Source organism: Bufo bufo, chromosome 4 (genome assembly GCF_905171765.1).
Source record: "Bufo bufo chromosome 4, aBufBuf1.1, whole genome shotgun sequence".
Taxonomy (NCBI): domain Eukaryota; kingdom Metazoa; phylum Chordata; class Amphibia; order Anura; family Bufonidae; genus Bufo; species Bufo bufo.
The window spans coordinates 180,276,273-180,301,404 of record NC_053392.1 but is presented as its reverse complement, the minus strand read 5'-3'; the positions used below and the strand labels follow the sequence as shown (position 1 = coordinate 180,301,404).

Genomic DNA, 25,132 nt, shown 5'->3' with positions numbered 1-25,132 from the left:
AATCATGTCCTGATTTTTCAGCTCACACTCTAGCTTTTGTCAGCTCCCAATCTTTTTTTTTTTTTTTTTTTTTTTTATATCTTTTTTTTTTTCAAAATACAAAAAGGCCAATACAATACTGGACCGTCCAAAAGGTCCATATTACAAAAAAATTTTACATTTGCATACACATTTGCCTTAACATTTTATCCCAATTGCCCACCCACCCCATTGAAGCGAGAGAGAGGGGAAAAAAAAATAAAAAATGTCTTCTCTTTTCAAACACCTCGGCCCTGGTTCAGCCATTTCTTCCAAATTTTATCAGTTTTTTCTTGTCTATCACTCAATCTCTCCGAACCCTGTTCTAATCTGATCAATTTAAGCACAGCTTCCTGCCACTGTCCTACTGTAGGGTGGTCTTTGTTTATCCATTTACGAAGTATCAACAGTCTGGCCTGAAACAGTACTTTATTCAACACCAACTGTAGCTCTCTATTTAACTTAAGGTGTGCAGTAGCCCCCAGTATACAGACTACGGGGTCTTCCAGAACTTGAGTACCCAAAAATATTGATGTAATCTCTACAATCTCTTTCCAATACCTTATCAATTTTGGGCATCTCCAAAAACAATGTATAAGATCCGCCCTCTCACCCCTACATTTTGGACACTTATCAGCTCCCAATCTAGTTTTGAACATTCCGTCATTCAGTCCTATGGGACCAATTTCGCCACAAAAACGCAGATATTTTGTGAACTATTCGGCAAAACATTCCACAAAGTAATAGCACACCAATCGGGTACAATCCGCACGTTTCGGTATATTACTGTCTATGTAGTGTTTAAAACTGTGGGAGGAGTTAGGGTGGTAAATTTGGCTATAATAATAAGAATATATATGTGAGATAACAGTAAGAGGTCTTGCCATGCAAGAACACTTAATAATTAGCACAGGTACCATATACCAGCATATACAGGACACTGTATTCCAAACGTATTGGAACAAGTGTATTCTTCATTTCTTTACTCTAATTATTCACATCATTGTGCATACTGGGGTCAATGTTGGAAATTAAAGACGTTCTCCAGGCCTATGTTGAAATTGAACCTTTAGTTCAGTCTGTGGAAGGAAGATGCACTGTACAGTATTTAACCCTCCTCTGCTATGGTTACGTGACTGTCTCAGCCAGGTTTTGGCGACTTCCGCTGACATCTCATTGTGGACCTTGCGCAATTCCATTCAACTGCTATATTGAACTAGTGAGCAGGGGGAGCAAGCCCAAGAAAAGATGCCACAGAGATGCATGATGCCAGAAACTTATGAAAGCAGAAGTTTGGCTTGCAGCAGTGATATTGATTGCTCCAGAAGGACAGGGCTGCAGTAGAAAGAGGGTATTTGGGGCTGAAATATGCATTGTTTGGGGGCAGCTGAGCCATAAAGAAAATACATTTTAACCCCAGAAAACCTTTTTAATTACCTTTTTCCAGAGTGAGTGAGGATTAAAAAATCCATGCAAGCATGGGAGGAACTTAAAAAGCTACTGCAGATGTTGCCCCTGGTCATCTTAAAACCCAGGATCCCAGTGCTACAAGACTGTGGTGTAATGTTAACCAAATTTCTTTACCCACCTGGGCTTCCACAGAGAAAACATGTTTTTCTATTACTATTAAATGTACTTAACTTTCTAATTATACATCACAACTACAATTGTGCAGCTTCATTGTTTATTCTAGCAACAATTTCTTCAAGGAATTCAGCTACTTAAATGAAAACAATCTGGCAACATTGTCATATAATATACAACTATACAATGCCTCAAACCTGCCTATAAGGGCTATGCTGAGGTCTGGTTGTTATTATGATTTATAGATGGTCTTGAGTCACGAGTCAGGCTCGTAATTGATTGCACATGTGGAAATAGATGTAAGAAAAAGGAGATCCCCTGCAGAGTATTCATGCGTACCTCTGCGCTAAATGTAAGCATGCCGAGAGCCAGGAATTTATTTGGAACACATGGAGTTTAGCTAATTTTGCAAGATCACAGCTATTTGGTTTCCAAGAATTTTGCAACAACAAAAGCAGTTAGTCTGTAAGTGATCTGAAAATGTGATTGGCTGCTCAAGTGATAACATTAAGAAGGCTAAAATGTGTGTGGCAATGAAGGCTGCCAACTTCCATAACTAATAGGTTAATATGAAGGATAGGTAACTGTTGAGTCAACTTTTATGATTTCCTCTCATTTAACATATATGCAATGTCCGGTCAGAGTCACTCTCCAACAGTTCTTAGTGTAAAGCTAGACATTCAGGTTTCCTGATGCCATTTTGGAAGTCAAAATCAGGAGTGGATCATAAAAGGAGAGAAAGTATTAAGGTCAGGTTTTGGCTGAATGTGTGGCTGTTGAAGGCCTTATATAATATGTTAGCGTTGCATTGAACTACTCTTCTAAAGTGTCTCTTTAACTTTACACACAGTCAGTGCCAAACAGTAAATTGTGATCTACTGGTAGACCTCAAATTGTGACCAGTAGATCTTGAGAATGGGTGACCAGACTGTTATCTTACTTATTTTAACACTAGGTTACACTTCAGTGATTTGGTCAGTGTTTGATCAGTGATTTCCATCAGTGATTGCTAGCCAAAACTAGGTGCAGGTCAAAAACACAAAACAAGTGAAAATATTTCTATTATACCTTATCTCTGTTTGGGCTCCACTCCTGGCTTTGCCTCAAATTCACTGATGGAACTCACTGACTGTCCGAATCACTGAAATGTGAACTAGGCCTAAGGGGGAAACTATATCCTGATAGACTTGTGTGTCAGTCACCAATATTTTCTAGTTAAAGGGAACCTGTCACCTAAAAAACACCTCCCAAACCACTAGCATTACCTTAAAGTAGCCAGCAGTATGTTCCTAAAGATCCTTTTCTTCCTCTGGCCAGATGCACCAAAATCTTGAAAAACAAACTTTAATCCCCTGCACGTGCTATGTAACAGCAGAGTTTGAAGTCAAGGGGGCAGCAGCCTCCTCGCTTCAAGTCAATATAACCATGCCCCCTTTCCATGCCCCTTTGCTTTTGATTGACAGCCGATAGCTTTCAGCTGTTCAGCAAAGCCGGCCGAGTGTGAGTGCGCGTCAGATATTCACGTACACGGCTGTCAAACAGAGGTGAAGGGGCAGGGAAAGGGTTATCCTGACTTGAAGCGAGGAGGCCACTGCCCCCTTGACTTTAAACTCTGCTGTTACATAGCGTGTGCAGGGGATTAAAGTTCGTTTTTCATGATTTTGGTGCATCTGGCCAGAGGAAGAAAAGGATCTTTAGGAACATACTGCTGGCTACTTTAAGGAAATGCTGGAGGTTTGGGAGGCTTTTTTAGGTGACAGGTTCCCTTTAAATGCTCTTTCATGAATCATATATGGGCTTCACCAGTGTAATTATTTGGTATTATCTTACACTTCCTTGACAACTAATCCACAGTACAGTCTACCTATCACAAGAGTAGCAGCTATACAATCATGTATAAAATGATATCACAGTGTATATGTTTAGTAAGCATAGTAAATATCTAAATGTGGCTGCCCCCTCTACTATGGGGGCACCCAGACTTCTGCAAAATTCAAAAACCTAACCTGTAGCAGCATCCCTTGCACACCATATACTGTACAGTATCTCAAAGTAGATCATCTAATTCAGGCTCCACAATAACACTAATCTTATGCAAAAAAAAGTTTGGCCACTCTTGGTCTGGACAATGGTCTAGATCAGTGATGGCGAACCTTTTAGCGACGAGTGCCCAAACTGCAACCCAAAACCCGCTTATTTATCACAAAGTGCCAACATGGCAATTTAATCTGGATACTACAGTTCAGTATAGTATATCTTCCATGTACTTTATCATTTAGCTATAGCAGCTTGTCTGCATTTAATGCATTGCCTGTGCTGTTCATAGTGCGCACTGCGCTGATGAATGGCAGGAGAAGTCTAGGGCATATTGGTACACCTTAGACTTTTTCCAGGGTGCAGGTGCCCACAGAGAGGGCTGTGAGTGCTGCCTCTGGCAGACTGGCACATGTGCCATAGGTTCGCCACCACTGATCTAGATGGATGTTGTGCTACATCTGGTTCTGTATAGACAGACATCATTTACAGGGATTACTAGAAGTGAAAATAAGCAAAATGTTCCTACATCTTTGTCATTTGTCATGTCTGTACAGTTTATAAAAGAAATATCAAGCCAATAGAGGAGATATTTAACATTTATTAGTTTTATTTGATATCTGTTCTATCAGCCTTTATACTGGCATTTGGCCACCACAAGCAATGACCTTGCATTACTATTCCCACAAGTGCAATAATAATAATTTCCAGAAATCCAGTGCATTACATAAATCACTTCCACTATGTCAGAGGGTAGATATAATAGCGCCAGATCGAGAACGTAGTTACGTTTCACTTGGACATGAAGTGAAAATTGTTTACAACCATGCACAATTAAGATCTGAATTGCAGCATTATGTAAACCGTCATGGTGTGCAGCTTGTCTGTATCCCTTTGACGGTCTTATGAGACTGCTTTTTGTCAAATGTCCTGCTATAATTTCTTGAAAAAACAGTACACTGCACGCAGACCACAGCCTGGAAACAGCAGCAGCATCAGCAGCTATATCTCCACCACAAGGCAAACAAAATTAGCAACTTACCTTAGTACCTTATGGCATTAACAAGGTTAAAATCAAAAAGAAGAATGGTAGGGCACACCAATATTCGGTATCACACGGATGGTTGAATAAACCGATATTTTATTTTATTTAATTAATGATATACACTGTATATCATTAATTGTGTATATCATTAATTAAATAAAATAAAATATCGGTTTATTCAACCATCCGTGTGATACCGAATATTGGTGTGCCCTACCATTCTTCTTTTTGATTCTACCATTTTTTTCAGAGGATTTGGTGAATCCTCTCTGGTAGGTGCACCCATTTCCACTCTTGATTATACAGGTGAGCCCTCTCTAAACACTTATACTTTAATTAACAAGGTTAAGTCTGCTAAAATCTCATTTAAAGAGGCTAATGGTTCAGCATACACATATTTTATATTCTGAGTTGGATTTTGATTAGAGATACATGGAAATTTGGTGTTTCGTAAACATTCTATATAGATTTTAAGACTATGGAAGCACCATTGTATACCCTCAGGGTTCATACACACTATAGTATTGTATTTCTACCCCATACAGCCCCAAGCTCTACAGAGCCATAATACAGCACACATAGACTCCTGTGGGCCCTACTATACCTAGAAAAAACTTCAGGAAAGTCACGGCACTCTTAGTCTTGAATCAAAACTTAGTGTTTAATCACACCGAAAAAATACAGCAACGTTTCGACACACAGGTCTTTCTCCCTACTATACCTATGTATGCCTTAGAGTTCCTTCAGAGGGAAATAGAGGGGAATTCTCTATATCACAGCACTTATAAGCCCTAGTCATTACACTGTGGCACACCATGTGCTGAGGCCTTTTTGCAGAATATAGGACTGCATTTTTATCTATATTCTTCAATTGTCATTTCTTAATTTTTCAATGCATATTGTAAATTCCTTTAAAGCTTCATTTACGCCATAGGTGTAATGGTGTTTATTTGTTCAGAGTACCCTAAATGCTGCATATTTTGACCCATATACCTGTTTTTCATGTCAGAACTTTCCTTCCCCAGTTCTCAGCATCACTGCATCCTTGCAGGATGTTTACATGTAGGACCTGTTTTTATCAGCTTTCTGTTGGGATTTCTAACCAAACACCCAGCATGCTTTGCTCTGTAATGTTTCACAGTGCTTTCTCCACCTAGCATGGAGACAGGAGGTGTAGGGGTCATGACTACTGCAGAGAGGATAGTATGGCAGACTGAGCAAGCCCTGTGCAACATTACAGAGCAAAGCATGCTGGGTTTGCTTAGAAAACCCAGCAGGAAGCTGGAGACGTTGTGTGAAAATCGCAGCATGTTCCATATTCTGCGTTTTTCACGCAACGCAGGCCCCATAGAAATTAATGGGGATGCGTGAAAAACGCATAGCATCCACAAGCAAGTGCGGATGCAATGCGATTTTCACGCATGGTTGCTAGGAGATGATGTTAGTAAATTGATAAAAGTAAATTGACTGTATTATTTTCCCTTATAACATGGTTATAAAGGAAAATAATAGCATTCTTAATACAGAATGCTTACTAAAATGTTGCTTGAGGGGTTAAAAAAAAATATAATAATAACTCACCCCATCCACTTGTTCGCGCAGCCGGCATCGTCTTCTTTCTTCATCTTTCAGGACCTGCAAAAGGACCTTTGATGACGTAATCGCGCTCATCACGTGGTGAGCGTCTTCATTCAGCAGGACCTGCGCTGACGTCACCGCGCTCACCACGTCAGCGCAGGTCCTGCTGAATGAAGATGCTCCCCACGTGATGAGCGTGATTACGTCATCAAAGGTCCTTTTGCAGGTCCTGAAAGATGAAGAAAGAAGACGATGCCGGCTGCGCGAACAAGTGGATGGGGTGAGTTATTATTATATTTTTTTTTAACCCCTCAAGCAACATTTTAGTAAGCATTCTGTATTAAGAATGCTATTATTTTCCTTTATAACCATGTTATAAGGGAAAATAATAAAATGAATAGAACACCTAACCCGAACTTCACTAAAGAAGTCCGGGTTTGGGTCTGGGTACCATATTCAGTTTTTTCTCACGTGCGTGCAAAACGCATTGCATTTGCGCAGAAAAAACTGAACATTGGAACGCAATCGCAGTAAAAACTGACTGCAATTGCATGCCTACTCGCGCTGTTTTCCCGCAATGCACACGCGCCGCATCCGGAGCAAATCTGGAATGCCCGCGTGAAAGAGGCCTTAGGAGCTTGACTTGAAACGAGAAAGCCACAGATCCCTTGACTTCAAGACCCAAATTTACATAGCGAGGGAAGTTGAATAACAGTCTTTTTTCTGACTTTTGGCACAACTTTGGAATCATGCTACAGAATTCAATAAGGTAATGCTGGTGGTTTAGTATGCATTTTCTAGGTGACAGATTCCCTTTAAATGGCATCAGAGCAAAGTCCTGTATAATTACAGTCGTTTTATAGCTTTACAGGCAGTTGGCCACCATGGGGTGGAGGCTTAAAACAACTGACACCTTTTAATTTGTCATGAGAGGTTCTTATGTTTTTATATAGATTATACTTTTCTGGTGACAACTTTTAATTGGTAATAAAAGATCCTTCTTTTAAACAGGGTTCATTCTGAGGAAATGTGGTTTTAGTTCACATTTTAGCTACATCAACTGTGTCCTAGAAAGTCATTACTGCATTATGCACAAATTCACTCTTGCGACAGATGTGTTTGGAAACTGTCATAAGTTTATGGAAAATACATCCTTCAAAGAAAATATGCAATTGTTTTGCAATATTGTTGTGTATAATGAAGTTTTAGATGAACAGTTTGACTTTGCTTTTTGTACTGGTTCCTTATGACTAACAGCATATGTTTCCCTTACAACCATATAGTTCCAGTGTATCTAAAATAAAAGCAAACTTGCAAGCAGTCTTAGTTAAAACTATCCTACAATTCTGTGTCTACAACTCTTATGTAGACCTATGTGTCTCCATGGATATATACTACAAAGACTACCTCTGTATATTCTAATCCTGCAGTCACGTGTTATCCTCTTCCAGCTGTCTCCTTTTATGCTGTCCAGAAAGTAGTAAAACATAAATGCAGGATCACAATATGATTACTATAACCATGAAGACAGATAAGTCTGCGTAGAAGCTGAAGGGATATTGCTATGGGAGCAATCAAAAAGCAATAGCCTAATGAAGGCAAAATTGGCAGGCCTACTAAATTTATGTGCTCTTTATTATCTGTAGAACAATACCTGAAGTCTTCTATGTGAAGTCAACTATTATATATCAGTACAATGTAAAATAAGATATTATAAGAAACAATGAATTATTAGAAATATTAAAGAGATTGTCCAAGATTTTGATATTGAAGGCCTATCCTCAGGATTGGTCGTTATCTGATTGGAATGTCCAACTCCCGACAAACCCACCGATCTGCTGTATGAAGATGCTGTTGTGCTCCAGTGAGTGCCATTAATATCAATCTCTGATAACCCCTTTTTGTAAACTAATGATATTATACATGTATGCATTTTTTTCTGGATCTAATAATATGTCTAACTCCAATCATGTATTTTTTTTCCTAGATACTCTTAAAAGTGGTGTAGCAAAACTGTTCTTCAGCTGTCCACTGAAGGCTCATTACTGTCTGTACAGTAAATCCAGTTTTATACTCATCAGCCGACATCCACAGATATGGATACATATTATGTTTCTTTTTCAACAGGTACGTGTAGATTACAACTGGAAGTATATTAGGGGGCAATTAGAATTTTGGTTGTCACAGATATGCAAGGCTCAGTGATGAAGCTTGTACATCTGTCACTGCATACTACTTTCCTAATTCTATCTGAGTGAGTGTAGCGACAAAGGAACTTACACATTTGCAGTGCTTAGGGTCATTGTCTAGTTGGAAGTTAAACATTCAGCTCAGTCAGAGGTTCAGAGCACTCTGGATCAAGTTTTCATTAAAATATCTCTTTGCTTTGCTCCATTCAGCTTTCCCTCAACCCTGACCAATCCCACAGCATGATGTTGCCACCTCCATGCTTCACTGTGGGGATGGTATTGAGCAGGTGATGAGCAATTTCTAGTTTCCTCCACACAATACTTAGAATTGAGTTCAAAAAGTTTGATTTTAGTTTCATCAGACCAGAGAATGTTGTTTCTGGCTTTTTCTTTTGCAAACTCTAGAATTTCAGAATGTCATGTGTCTTTTACTGAAGATATGCTTTTATCTTCCCACTCTGCCATAAAGTCCAGATTAGTGGAGTGCTGTAGTGATGGTTGACCTTCTGGCAGTTTCTTACATCTGCACACAGAATCTTTGAAGCTCAGTCAGAGTGACCATTGTGTTCTTGATCACCTCTCTTACCAAGGCCCTTTCCCTCTTTTTACTTGGTTTAGTGGGGTATCCAGCTTTAGGAAGAATCCCGGTTTGTTCAAAATGTCTTCCATTTAAGAATTATGGATGCCACTGTGCTCTTGGGAACTTTCAGTGTAGCAGAAATGTTTTTATTCCCTTCTCCAGATTTGTGCCTTGACATAATCATGTCTGACCTCTAAAGGCAATTCTTTCCTCATAGCTTGGTTTTTGCTCTGATATGCATTGTCAGCTGTGAGACCTTATACAGACAGGGATGTGTCTTTCCAAATCGTGTCTGATCAACTGAATTTACCACAGGTGACTCCAATCAAGGTGTAGAAAAGTCTCACAGATGATCAAGAGAAATAGGAGACCCCCAAAGCTAAATTTCATGTGTCTTAGGAAAGGGTTTGAATAGTTATGTCCATGCAAAATTTTTCCTTTTCAATAAATTTGCTAAGATTTTGAACATTCTGTTTTTACTTTCACTGCAGATTGATGGGGTAAAATTTATTTTTTTCATTTCATCTGGACTACAACATAACATAATGTGAAAAAAGTGAAAGGGTCTGAACAGTTTTCAAATGCACTGTATATGCAACAACAAACATTTTTATTTATGTTATCATTTTTTTGCTTCTTTTTTATCACTGTTGTCAGGTAAAGTTGTCAGCAGGGTCTGCATGTTTCTGCTCCTTTCTCTCTCTCTCTCTCTCTCTCTCTCTCTCTCTCTGTCTCAGCAGTAGGTAATAGTTAAAAATTCCTACTGATTGCAGTTTGCCCATGTCCAACATAATGTGTCTTGCATTGTATATGTGTAAGTGATAGGAATCACATGATTCATTCACAGAAAAAAATGCTACTTTTAAAATTTAACCTTTACTAAATTCAGTGAAATAATATCAAATAATTAGGTCTCAAAAACAATCTGGTGAGGTCGTGCAGGGCCAATAGTTAGATAAAACAATGGGGTCACACTAGACTACAAACATGTCTAATCAGATAGCATGTTGTTTTTTAAAGCTTCAAAACCAACATTGTATGTACATAGAATGTCAACACAAATTTGGTCAGACCCAATTTGGTGCTTAGCTTACTTATAATCACCTTAACAGGATATACAGTCAGGTCCATAAATATTGGGACATCGACACAATTCTAACATTTTTGGCTCTATACACCACCAAAATGGATTTGAAATGAAACGAACAAGATGTGCTTTAACTGCAGACTGAAAGCTTTAATTTGAGGGTATTTATATCCAAATCAGGTGAACGGTGTAGGAATTACAACAGTTTGCATATGTGCCTTCCACTTGTTAAGGGACCAAAAGTAATGGGACAATTGGCTTCTCAGCTGTTTCATGGCCAGGTGTGTGTTATTCCCTCATTATCCCAATTACAATGAGCAGATAAAAGGTCCAGAGTTCATTTCAAGTGTGCTATTTGCATTTGGAATATGTGTGCTGTCAACTCTCAAAATGAGATCCAAAGAGCTGTCCCTATCAGTGAAGCAAGCCATAATTAGGCTGAAAAAACAAAACAAAGCCATCAGAGAGATAGCAAAAACATTAGGCGTGGCCAAAACAACTGTTTGGAAAATTCTTAAAAAGAAGGAACGCACCGGTGAACTCAGCCACACCAAAAGACCCGGAAGACCACGGAAAACAACTGTGGTGGATGAATGAAGAATTCTTTCCCTGGTGAAGAAAACACCCTTCACAACAGTTGGCTTAATCAAGAACACTCTCCAGGAGGTAGGTGTATGTGTGTCAAAGTTAACAATCAAGAGACGACTTCACCAGAGTGAATACAGAGGGTTCACCACAAGATGTAAACCATTGGTGAGCCTCAAAAACAGGAAGGCCTGATTAGAGTTTGCCAAATGACATCTAAAAAAGCCTTCACAGTTCTGGAACAACATCCTATGGACAGATGAGACCACGATCATCTTGTACTAGAGTGATGGGAAGAGAAGAGTATGGAGAAGGAAAGGAACTGCTCATGATCCTAAGCATACCACCTCATCAGTGAAGCGTGGTGGTGGTAGTGTCATGGCGTGGGCATGTACGGCTGCTAATGAAACTGGTTCTCTTGTATTTATTGATGATGTGACTGCTGACAAAAGCAGCACAATGAATTCTGAAGTGTTTCGGGCAATATTATCTGCTCATATTCAGCCAAATGCTTCAGAACTCATTGGACGGCGCTTCACAGTGACGATGAACAATGACCCAAAGCATGCTGCAAAAGCAACCAAAGAGTTTTTTAAGGGAAAGAAGTGGAATGTTATGCAATAGCCAAGTCAATCACCTGACCTGAATCCGATTGAGCATGCATTTCACTTGCTGAAGACAAAACTGAAGGCAAAATGCCCCAAGAACGAGCAGGAACTGAAGACAGTTGCAGTAGAGGCCTGGCAGAGCATCACCAGGGATGAAACCCAGCGTCTGGTGATGTCTATGCGTTCCAGACTTCAGGCTGTAATTGACTGCAAAGGATTTGCAACCAAGTATTAAAAAGTGAAAGTTTGATTTATGATTATTATTATGTCCCATTACTTTTGGTCCCTTAACAAGTGGGAGGCACATATGCAAACTGTTGTAATTCCTACACTGTTCACCTGATTGGGATGTAAATACCCTCAAATTAAAGCTGACAGTCTGCAGTTAAAGCACATCTTGTTCGTTTCATTTCAAATCCATTGTGGTGGTGTATAGAGCCAAACATGTTAGAATTCCGGTGATGTCCCAATATTTATGGACCTGACTGTAGATCCTTTGTTAACTCTGACCATGCACCTCCAATAATGGAACTTTTTTGAAATTTCCCCCCCACTGAGGAGGATGGTTAATATGCTAGCAGAAACATGCTTATTTATTTGGGTTATGGCACATGTATTAATTGTAGGGCATTATAGAGACACTTGGCAGGGTCGCTCTTTTAAGGGTGGTGTCTCTGCAAAGGGACAATGGAGGGAGATGTCCAAGGGTGAGATTAGTGATTTTAACACTTCTATTGCAAATATAACAGCTGGCTTTACCTGATATTTTGTAAAAGATTGGATTTCTCTTACCATTTATGATCTGGATACCCCTCTCTACCAAGGGTGGTGAGGCCTTGTTAATCATGGTATCTATTTTTCTGCTTGACACTAACAGTGTCTATATGCCATTTACATACAGTGTTGGCTCTGAAGCTTTGAGAAGTCAACATGCTACCTGATTAGACATGTTTGCAGTTTAGCGTGACCCCACTGTTTTGTCTACCTATTGGCCCAGCATGATATCCCCAAAAATGTTTTTGGAGAATTATTTTTGATACCTAAATATTTGATATTTCAACTAAATTAGTAAAGGTTACGTTTTTAGAGTAGATTTTTTTCTGTGAAGCTGCTTTGGCTATGCTATTCTGATTGGGTCCTGTGTTATGGATTATCTTGGCATTTCTGGATCATATAACCACTGGACATAACATTACATTGGTCAATACATTACCTTCAGCTACAATTTTTGTATGTGGTCGAGGGATTATATAAGCAGGAGACAAAAGGAACAATTTTGAACGTCACCTTTTGGTAAGTCTCTTGGTTTTAAGAAACTTATTCAAAGGAATCCTCATTAAAAGGGGCACCCTTTTAGTATTTCAAGTCTCTCTGAAAATAGTAGACTTTTAGCGATTTCTCTATTGAGAACTTATACAATCATCTTTGACAGAGAAGGAAATGCAGTGTAAGTTCATTGCAGAACACCCAGTATAATCAGGGGCATCAATTTATTTCTACAGATGCCTGCAGTCCTCCAATGCCAAGAGCCTTGCAAGAGGCAGCTTTCTACCAAGAGAGTTACTCAGCATACTGTTTCTGCACAGATAAAATAGGACATATAAGCCAAAAATATATATATAATGAGAAACATTTCTGCTGACTTCACTAAACACTTTCTATTATTCCAGCTTACAACACATTCTCTCAAGATACCAAATTAATTTCCATTTACAACATATTTCATAAATAGATTACAGTTTAATTTATTATTTCCACATATAATCCTGGAATTTCAGAGTGGAAAAAACAATCATTACCTCTAAAATATTTAAGTATCTCCTATTTTTAAAGTTCAGCTTAAGCAATCTAAGTTGATTACAGCTGCCACCTAAAGTGTTTAAAGCTCTGGTTAGACTGAACCACCACTAAAGCACTCTTGGGACCATAACTGTTCACATAACCATGTCCAGCTTTCCCCCTCTCAGGTCAAGCTACTGTATATACGTCAATGTGATTAGTTCAGAACAAGGACCATTGTTGTTAAAGGGCAAATTACATTTAGCAATGTAGTACAGACTTTAAAGGACAGCAGCATCAACCCTAGGGCTGTCCTGGCTGATTAAACCAAACTTTTCTTCTGTCAATCCGTGGCCCTAGCCACTTGGTGCACCTGAACTTCACTGCTCTGCTTTCCAAGACACTCCCCTCTCCACTCCAGGGACTGGCCTAGTCGATCAAGTGCAGAATGAGTGTTTTGGAAAGCAGAGGAGGAGTTAACCCACCCTTGGTACACAAGCCCCAATTTGAATATTATTTAAAACACTGATTCTCCTAAATGCTAAAACAGAATGGGAGAAGAATAGTATGGTATGAATCAGCTGGGGCAGCCCTACTAGGCATTATGCCTGGTTTTATAGGATTGATCCTGCTGACAGAGGTTCTTTAATGTTGGTGCTCATTTTCTGTTGCTGCACACGAAAACCATAGTAGTCCATACATAGTGATTCTACAATTTAAAAGCCAGATTTGATATGATTGCTATGCTTAATGATGAGATCTGGATATGTTTGCTCATTCACCATTGACAATACACAGAGGCTAGCTTCAAAATATACTTATGATAGACACTGTTAAAAGGATTATCATTTTATATATAGCAGTTTGGGGCTTTTATGCTTTTTATTGACATCACAATTACGATACTTTAGTATTGCAGACAGGGGTGCACCTAGCCTTTCTGCTGCCTGAGGCAAAAATTAAAACAACAACCCCCCATACTAAATTCTCAACCTAACCCCTTCCTTCCTAACATTACACATATCACTACAAAACATACAGGGTAATACAGCTCCCCATACCTCTTACATTCAGTGACATCTTTTCTGATGTAGAGATTCTCTTTCAGCCATATCTCGTCTCAGTTTGACAAAAAACATCTTTATTTACTACTTTTCCACCATCCTCCCATCTTCTAGACAAATCATCCTACCACCCCCAATAACGTGCCTGCCGTGCTCCCCAATACTATACTGCAGAAACAGATAACCCCCTGATAATACTAGTACCATACAGATAGTGCCCTTCAATAATTATTGGCACACAGTGTCCTAGAATAACTGCGCCCAGCAAATAGTGCCCCTGACACCAATAATGTAAATATAATGTCCCCCAAAAATAACTGTACTAAGTTGATGCTATGCCAGGGAGCCCCCCAGTAATAGTGCTCCAAAAAGTCCCACCAATAGTAATTATTCTCTGCCAGAGCACACTTGGTACTAATATTGTCCCTACAGTGCTCCCAACATGTCCCTACTGTGCTCCAGAATTACTAATGCTCCCATAGTGCTCATGCTAGTAATTATGTTCCCCTCAGTCCCCCAGTAGTAATAAAGCCCACCAAAAGGCCCCCCCAGTAGTAATAATTCTCCTTATAATATGATAGTAGAAAAATGTCCCCTTAAAATGAGCACCGGTAAATAAAATGCCCCCTTATAATGTGTGCCAGTGCAAAAAATACCCCCTTTAATGCCGCCAGTTGAGCTAATGTCCTGATAGTGCCCCCATAATGTGTGCCAGTATAAAATGTCCCTATATAATGTCCCCAAGTCAATGCCCCCATAATGCTCCTCTCCCCCCTTCCCCATAGTGCCCCCATAATGTGCCAGTATAACATACCCCTATATGGTTCCACAAGTAAATGATCTCATAGTGCTCCTCTCCCCCCTTCCTCATAGTGCCCCCCATAATGTACCAGTATAAAATGCCCCTATATAGTGCCCCAGTAGATGCCCTCAGTGTAGAGCAATAGGATAAGACAATTATTCAGACACAACTAATTTAGGAATCACATTCATGTAGCTGAGAAATTACTATGAGAGAGTGGAGCATAAAGTTATGTTTATAAGGGCTGTAAGTGCTTAATAATATGTCCAGTGGTTCCAGAAGCCTTTCTTCGGTCTAAATGTCACCAACAATTGCCTTTTTTTCTGCTTAATATACAAATTTAAATGAGCTATGAGCGTGCTCACTAAGTCACTGTACATTTTTGTGGCTCAAAGCTACACACTATGGTGAAGTTCTACATCCACATTTTTTTCTTCATATATAAACACTTCATATGTACATTATTACATTAAATGTATAAATTATGTTTGACTTTAACACAAGTCGTCATGTCATCTGACACTCTTGGGAAAGTACTGTGGTAACGTATAGACTGACAACACATCATAATAAGAATGGAACAAATCTTTATCAAAGAATGCGTGCCAGACAAATAGAACATGGTCTTGTCTTGCACTTAGCTATGTAGAATATTATTTTATGTTAAAAAAAATTGTAATTACAAAAATATATATATATATATATATATATATATAATAAAATGGCAGCACTGACAAAACACACAAAAATGGGTGCAACTTCCAATGGGAATAAGCACTTACCCACAGTATATAAATAGAAAAACGGACAGCACTCCAGAGATCAAAAAAGTGAAAAAAAGCCTCTCTCAAGCAAAGAACCAAGACAAAGTGAACAAGATATATACCCCAAGAACAAGTGTCAAATTGCTGAATTCCATAATTATTTAATAAATCTAAAACACATGGTAATTTGTACACATGCTAACTTAGTAACATAATAGTGATAATAAACTGTTGAAGAACAAAAGTCCATTAATTATCTCCTAAAAACATGGTAAAAAAAAACTCAAAAAGGGAAATAATTTAGATACCAGTACATAGTAAATTCATTACTTCTGCATAAAATACATGTGAACATTATTATCTCCCATAGTCCATACATGATTATCCAATAAAGTGCCTGTGCAATACCATGTGAAGTTCATCAAATATGCTAAAAAGAGTAACGAAAAGGTGGACCTAAACATACTGACCAGATGAATCGTGACCTCGTGTATACGCTGAACTCAGCGTGTCAACATATCCACCGCGCATGCCCGAGGTTGTGTACATTACTTACACGGGAACCACTTGTGGAGCATGCGCACATTGGCAGCTCTCCCCCGACGGCCATATTAGAAAAGATAAAAGGCCTCAATGTTAAAGGCGCATGCGCCCCATGTCATCAGACCAAATACGCCATGTTTATAACTGGCAGTAGGTCATATTATGACCATATTTACAAATATGTATGGGACTCATATGAGGAGCACTCTGAGTCCAAAAATCGGGCCACTAATACAAAAATAGATCCCGGGGAAGGAGCTATACAATCCTATCAAGGACGCATCACCTTCCCACTAGGAGGAAAAACCTTACCCCCTGCACGCCAATGAGGAGTCTGCAACCGAACCCTCTAAAGATCCTTTTTATCAGCCCAAGAGGGATCTCCTCCAAAAATGTAAATAATATAACTGCGAAAACAACCAAAACAAAACAAATTAACAATAATGCCGCATCCCGGGTATGGTAAGTAGATCTAATACATATAAAAATATAAATTTAGTTATTGCCAAAAAACATCTGGTAGGCATATCCAACTTCTATCTTCATCCATCACTCCTCTTCAGTATATTGACGGCAAAAAATAGAAAAACGATGATTAGAAAACGACATAAAAAATATTTTTACATAATGTAAATACATATATTAGTCCTAAAAAAAACACCTAGTCTGCAGGAGTTGGTGATGAACCCAATTGGCATAGCGGGCAAACTATCCGATAACAATACATTCCCAATTTTATAATCAACATTAAGGCCATGTGGCTTTAAAAAATTAAGCACATGGATCCACTGTAATTCTTTTTTCTTCAGAATATTCAATCGATTTCCCCCTCTTCTGGGCATGGGGATAAATTGGTTAATAATCCAACATTTCAAATCCATTTCAGTATGTTTAGGGTAAAAAAAATGCTTAGAAATAGGCAGATCAAGACGTTTTTTGCTTATTGTATATCGATGATTATTTAAACGGGTCTTTAAATCAGTTGAAGTCTTGCCAACATACAATAAATTGCATGGGCAAGACAATACATATATCACAAAATTAGAATCACATGATAGGTGAAAGCGGATCAGATATGAAATCCCTGTAGTTGGATGTACAAAAGATTTTCCTTTACAAATATAGCAACAATTGACGCAGTTTAGACATGGAAAACACCCTAGTCCAGGCTGCATCAATGTAGATTGTTTAACAATTTTTTTAGATCCAACATCTGCCCTGACCAACTGGTCACGCAGACTACTTGCTCTCCGATATGAAAATAACGGAGGAGACCGAAATTCTGGAACATTCTTGAGACACCCTCCTAATATACCCCAATGACGTCTAATAATTTTTACTAATGTCAGTACATAACTCAGTATAGGTCAAGATGAAAGGAATTCTGGCCTGCCTTGATCTAGTTCTCTGACTGGCAAAGTGCTTCTTCTATCCAGTTTGCACACTGCATCTATACTGGGCAGCACTCCAAGATAAAAGAGAAATCAGTTTATTCAACTAAGAGGTATAGCGACATTTCAGCTCAACAATAGAGCCTTTCTAAAGCAAGGAAAATTGACAAAGTGCTCAGTACATATAGTGCAACCAATAAAACTCATAATTACATATCATTATCACATAATTGATAAAAAACATGCACAAAATTGCATAAAAAAAAAAAAGTGCAATAGACATGATTCCATACATAAAAGAATCTTGCAATCACCGGATCAATGATTGAAATGATGTCAAAATACATTGAATTCATATTGTGTATATATAATAAAGTGCCAGGTGCAAATCATCTAATAATCATGAATCACATGTGATAGATAAAGTGCCATGTGCAAATAATATGATATGCTAAATCAAAGAGGGGGAGGATGGACTGGGGTACACCAACCAGGTGTGGTACGACATCGTGTATAATGTCTGCCAAATTCGGCATATCAAGATCACCATCGCGCATGCCCGGGTTGCGTTCAATTCCTATAATGCAACATCACGCTAAACGGCAAATAGAGCATGCCCATAAATGCCTGACAAACTCGTCGGCCATATTATAAAAGGTAAATAACTGGCGCATGCCCAGAACATCCTAAGACCTATCAAATCGGCATCTTACTAATTGGCCACATGTACATCGCCTCATATAGGGGCACTAAGAGTCATTAAATGGGCAAATGACATTGCGGACTTAAGGAATAGGCGGACGCATGCTAACCAGAACACATCTACTAAGCAAGGGATCATATGGATGTCTTCATGTTAATGGGGCATCCATAACCATTCCCCCCTAACGTCCTACACGTCAATATAAGCCCTCGAGGGATCTCCTCTCAATATTGTACGAAGGCAATACATAAACAAGTAATATAATTTTGTCCAGGAGATAGTGACACAACCCAGGTATATTGAGCAGATCATACATAAAAAACTTTCAAACACAATTGTCGCACAAACATCTGGCAAGTGTCTCCCTCATCCGTATTCATCCCATCCGTCTCCAGCACATCAACTGTAAAGAAAGATATAAAAATTAGTAAAATTACAAAAATATAATCATTTGTCCAAAATAAACTATCTAACACACAGGCAAGAGTAAAACAGATCCCCAAGGGACAAAGGGCAAGCTGACCGCTCACAATTAAGTCAACAGCCTGTGAGGAAAAAGAGGACATTGCCCCCCTTGTTTTCATATCGTAGGTCAAAAAGTCTGTGTGACCAATTGGTCAAAGAGGATATTGGGCCTACTAAAACCATCAAACAGACTACATTGACACAAGCTGGCCTTGGTTTGTTTTCCATGCCTTAGCTGTGTAAATTGCCTTTACATAAGGAAAGGAAAATGTTTTATTCACCCCGTTTTGGGGGTTTCTTATCATATACGTTTTCACCTTACGTGAGACTCTACCTTCGTTATTTATGTACTTTTATGCCCATGTAAATTATTGTATGTGGGTAACACTTCCACGGACATGAAAACACGTCTCAACAATCATCGTTATTCGATACGTAAAAAACGCCTTGATTTACCTGTTTCCAAGCATTTTTTTGATCTTAAACATACTGAAAATGACCTAAAGTGTTACATCATAGATCATGTTCCTATGCCTAGAAGAGGGGGCAATAGAGTGAACATGTTGAAGAAAAGGGAGTTATTCTGGATACACAAACGCAATTCTTTGAAACTCTCTGGCATAAATGTTGGTTATAAATTTGGGAAATTATTGTGAGAGGTCAGCTTGCTATTTGTTCCTTGGGGATCTGTTTTCCTCGTGCCTGTGTGTTAGGTAGTTTATTTTGGACAAATGATTATATTTATAATTATATACACTGCGTGCAGAATTATTAGGCAAATGAGTATTTTGACCACATCATCCTCTTTATGCATGTTGTCTTACTCCAAGCTGTATAGGCTCGAAAGCCTACTACCAATTAAGCATATTAGGTGATGTGCATCTCTGTAATGAGAAGGGGTGTGGTCTAATGACATCAACACCCTATATTAGGTGTGCATAATTATTAGGCAACTTCCTTTCCTTTGGCAAAATGGGTCAAAAGAAGGACTTGACAGGCTCAGAAAAGTCAAAAATAGTGAGATATCTTGCAGAGGGATGCAGCACTCTTAAAATTGCAAAGCTTCTGAAGCGTGATCATCGAACAATCAAGCGTTTCATTCAAAATAGTCAACAGGGTCGCAAGAAGCGTGTGGAAAAACCAAGGCGCAAAATAACTGCCCATGAACTGAGAAAAGTCAAGCGTGCAGCTGCCAAGATGCCACTTGCCACCAGTTTGGCCATATTTCAGAGCTGCAACATCACTGGAGTGCCCAAAAGCACAAGGTGTGCAATACTCAGAGACATGGCCAAGGTAAGAAAGGCTGAAAGACGACCACCACTGAACAAGACACACAAGCTGAAACGTCAAGACTAGGCCAAGAAATATCTCAAGACTGATTTTTCTAAGGTTTTATGGACTGATGAAATGAGAGTGAGTCTTGATGGGCCAGATGGATGGGCCCGTGGCTGGATTGGTAAAGGGCAGAGAGCTCCAGTCCGACTCAGACGCCAGCAAGGTGGAGGTGGAGTACTGGTTTGGGCTGGTATCATCAAAGATGAGCTTGTGGGGCCTTTTCGGGTTGAGGATGGAGTCAAGCTCAACTCCCAGTCCTACTGCCAGTTTCTGGAAGACACCTTCTTCAAGCAGTGGTACAGGAAGAAGTCTGCATCCTTCAAGAAAAACATGATTTTCATGCAGGACAATGCTCCATCACACGCGTCCAAGTACTCCACAGCGTGGCTGGCAAGAAAGGGTATAAAAGAAGAAAATCTAATGACATGGCCTCCTTGTTCACCTGATCTGAACCCCATTGAGAACCTGTGGTCCATCATCAAATGTGAGATTTACAAGGAGGGAAAACAGTACACCTCTCTGAACAGTGTCTGGGAGGCTGTGGTTGCTGCTGCATGCAATGTTGATGGTGAACAGATCAAAACACTGACAGAATCCATGGATGGCAGGCTTTTGAGTGTCCTTGCAAAGAAAGGTGGCTATATTGGTCACTGATTTGTTTTTGTTTTGTTTTTGAATGTGAGAAATGTATATTTGTGAATGTTGAGATGTTCTATTGGTTTCACTGGTAAAAATAAATAATTGAAATGGGTATATATTTGTTTTTTGTTAAGTTGCCTAATAATTATGCACAGTAATAGTCACCTGCACACACAGATATCCCCCTAAAATAGCTAAAACTAAAAACAAACTAAAAACTACTTCCAAAAATATTCAGCTTTGATATTAATGAGTTTTTTGGGTTCATTGAGAACATGGTTGTTGTTCAATAATAAAATTAATCCTCAAAAATACAACTTGCCTAATAATTCTGCACTCCCTGTATATATATATACAGTACAGACCAAAAGTTTGGACACACCTTCTCATTCAAATAGTTTTCTTTATTTTCATGACTATGAAGGAATCAAAACTATGAATTAACACATGTGGAATTATATACATAACAAACAAGTGTGAAACAACTGAAAATATGTAATATTCTAGGTTCTTCAAAGTAGCCACCTTATGCTTTGATTACTGCTTTGTACACTCTTGGCATTCTCTTGATGAGCTTCAAGAGGTAGTCCCCTGATATGGTCTTCCAACAGTCTTGAAGGAGTTCCCAGAGATGCTTAGCACTTGTTGGCCCTTTTGCCTTCACTCTGCAGTCCAGCTCACCCCAAACCATCTCGATTGGGTTCAGGTCCGGTGACTGTGGAGGCCAGGTCATCTGGCGCAGCACCCCATCACTCTCCTTCATGGTCAAATAGCCCTTACTTTCAAAGTTTTCCCAATTTTTCGGCTGACTGACTGACCTTCATTTCTTAAAGTAATGATGGCCACTCGTTTTTCTTTACTTAGCTGCTTTTTTCTTGCCATAATACAAATTCTTACAGTCTATTCAGTAGGACTATCAGCTGTGTATCCACCTGACTTCTCCTCAACGCAACTGATGATCCCAAACCCATTTATAAGGCAAGATATCCCACTTATTACACCTGACAGGGCACACCTTTGAAGTGAAAACCATTTCAGGGGACTACCTCTTGAAGCTCATCAAGAGAATGCCAAGAGTGTGCAAAGCAGTAATCAAAGCAAAAGGTGGCTACTTTGAAGAACCTAGAATATAACATATTTTCAGTTGTTTCACACTTGTTTGTTATGTATATAATTCCACATGTGTTAATTCATAGTTTTGATGCCTTCAGTGTGAATCTACAATTTTCATAGTCATGAAAATAAAGAAAACTCTTTGAATGAGAAGGTGTGTCCAAACTTTTGGTCTGTACTGTATATATATATATATATATATATATATATATATTAAAAATGGTAGCACCGGGAAAAAAAAATGAAAGAAACTCAGGTGCAAAGCCCAATGGGAATAAGCTTACCCATTGTTTAGAGACCAAAAAGCGGGCAGCACTCCAGACTTGTGGTGAAAAATTGGGAACTTTATTCACCCATATGACAAGGCAACGTTTCGGCTCATGTGTGAGCTTTTCTCAAGCAAAGATACAGGACCAAGTGAACAGTATATATGCAGAAAAACCATGTGACAAACAATCAAATCAGTATGTGCTCAATTATGCAAATGAGACAAATCTACCTTATAATCAAAGTAAAAAACATACTCAATCATATACATGAATTCATTGCGACAATAAATATAAAAGCAATAAAAAAGTGCAACATTTGCAGATCAATATATATCAAGTGGATATGTATATTACTGTGTGCAATGCATCAAAGTAAATTGACATCAATTCATACCATAAAAATTCCATGTGCGACAAATAAAATCAAGAGAAGGGGGAGGGATCAAGGATGAAATTGAGCATACTGACCACAAGCAATGCGGCCTCATGTAAAGATAACGCCGAACCCGGCGTGTCTATGATCACATCGCGCGTGCCCAAAGTCGCGTTTATGACAGCTTAAGTCACCTGACCTGGACGCGTCTGCGGAGCATGCGCAATGAAGCATTCTAAGTTCCAGTGGCCATGTTGAAGGAGGGCAAAGGGTCATATGTTTCCCTGCGCGTATGTCAATCATCAACATGCCCAATTGCCAAACTGCACATCCATAATCGGCCATAATATATGTAAAAAACAGGGGCAAAAAATGGACATTAAGACAAAAGTGTACACCGTCAAGTATACGCTATTCGCCACTGGAGAACATAAGATAGAGTCACACACGTCAGCCAATATTTCCCAACCCTGTAGCACCCCAAAGGGTTCTCCTCAAGTTATCATAGTCTGCACATATGGACCAACATAATATGATACTACTCCCTTACAGTCATGGCGCAACTTGGGCATGTTCTAAATAACAAAAAAGGCTTAAAAATTACTAAAAGAAGTCGCATTTACTGCCTGTCAGCACTGATCACAGATCCATCCCGATCTTCATTCCTCTTCATGGTGTCATCTAAAAAAGAAAAAATATATGTTATCAGTGAGTAAAAGTATGTAAAAAACATATCGTCCTAATATTACTACCTAGTCAGCAGTAGGCACATCGACCAAATGCATGGGGCAAAGGGCAGGTTACTGAGTCTCTACACCATTCCAATCCTAAAATCAACATTGAGGCCATTAGGCCTGAGGCTATTTAGCATATGAATCCATTGTAATTCTTTTTTCTGGAGGAGAATAACCCTATTGCCCCCTCTTCTGGGCATCGGGACATGATCAACAATCCAACATCTCAAATCCCTTTCTTTGTGTTTCAATTCAGAGAAGTGTCTGGATACAGGTAAGTCAAGACAGTTTTTCCTAATTGTATTACGGTGATTATTCAAACGCGTTTTTAGGTCAGTGGAGGTCTCACCCACATAAAGTAAATTACACGGACATGATAAAACATATATATAAAGTGGTCAGAATAACATGTTAGATGGAATCGAATAGGATGGATGGAACCTGAGTCAGGATGTATAAAACAACTACCCTTACATATGTATCGACAATTCACATAGCCAAGATACGGGAAGCAACCTGAATTTGGCTGTCTCAATGTAGTTTGTCTAGTGACTTTCTTAGGTCCTACGTCTGCCTTGAACAATTGGTCACGCAGAGTTTTGGATTTGTGATATGACAACAGAGGAGGAGAATTCAACTCAGGTATATCTTTGTGACATGCACCTAAAATGTTCCAGTGTCGTCTGATAATTTTGGCTATTTCAACACTGTGTTTCGTGTATGTGGAAATGAAAGGGATCCTAGACTGTCTCAATTTGGGTTTCTGATTCATCAGGGTGGACTTTCTCTCTAATCTGCAGACAGCATCTTTTTGTTCCTGTAATAATTTATATGGATAACCACTTTTAAGGAATTTATCAGTCATTGTCTTCATCGTAGTGTCCAAATTATTTTGATCCGACACTATCTGTCTCGATCTGAGAAACTGAGAATATGGAAGATGTTTTACCATCTTCCTGGGATGACAACTGTTATATGATAAGATGGTGTTTTTATCTGTAAGTTTAGTGTACAGTTGGATATGCAGTCTGCCGTTGGAGAGGACCACCTTGGTATCCAGAAATTGCATTTCAGTCATGGAATGGGATAAAGTAAATTGTAATGCATTGTCAATGTTCAAAAAATTATGAAAATTGTGCAATTCAGCCTCACTGCCAGTCCATATGAGGAAGATGTCGTCCATGTACCTCCACCACCGCAGTACATGTCTGAAGTGGTGGGACACATACACAATGTCTTCCTCAAAGCAATGCATGAATATATTAGCGCAAGTCGGGGCCACATTGGACCCCATGGCCACGCCCCTCTTTTGCATGTAATATGTGTCCTGAAACAAAAAGTAATTGTACCTTAATATGACATTTAGAAGTGATACAATAAAATTTCTGGCTTGTGTAGAGTTGGAAGACATCCCCAACATCCACAGCACAGCTGCAATACCTTTATCGTGGTCTATAGAATTGTATAGAGAGACCACATCAAATGAGGCCAATATCACCGACTGTGTCTGTGTCAGATCGATCTTCTCCAATTTATTGAGGAAATCAGATGTGTCATGTATGTATGAAATCCCACCAGTTGAAAAACTGCGTAAGATTACATCAAGAAAAGTGGCAATACGACTAAAAACAGAATCAGAACCCGACACAATAGGACAACCTGGAGGGTCAATCATAGATTTGTGTACTTTTGGTAGTATATACATGACTGGAGTCACCGGATGTGTCACAATGACATAATTCGCAAGATCTTTCGCAATAATTCCTGCTGTTATCGCATTGGATAGATTCTGTTTTATCATTCTGCCTATGTCAAATTTAGGGTCAGTGTGTATGACACAATAGACATCA

At 39.1% G+C, this 25,132-nt stretch overlaps 1 protein-coding gene across 1 annotated transcript in view; it reads left to right on the top strand.

Annotated features, from left to right (window-relative positions):
* VEPH1 (ventricular zone expressed PH domain containing 1) overlaps positions 1-25,132 on the top strand; it is a 662,929-nt gene that overhangs the window by 440,234 nt on the left and 197,563 nt on the right. Inside the window, exon 10 of the mRNA XM_040428144.1 lies at positions 8,247-8,386. Within this exon, the coding sequence (XP_040284078.1) occupies positions 8,247-8,386 (140 nt within the window). The remainder of the gene's footprint in view (positions 1-8,246; positions 8,387-25,132) is intronic.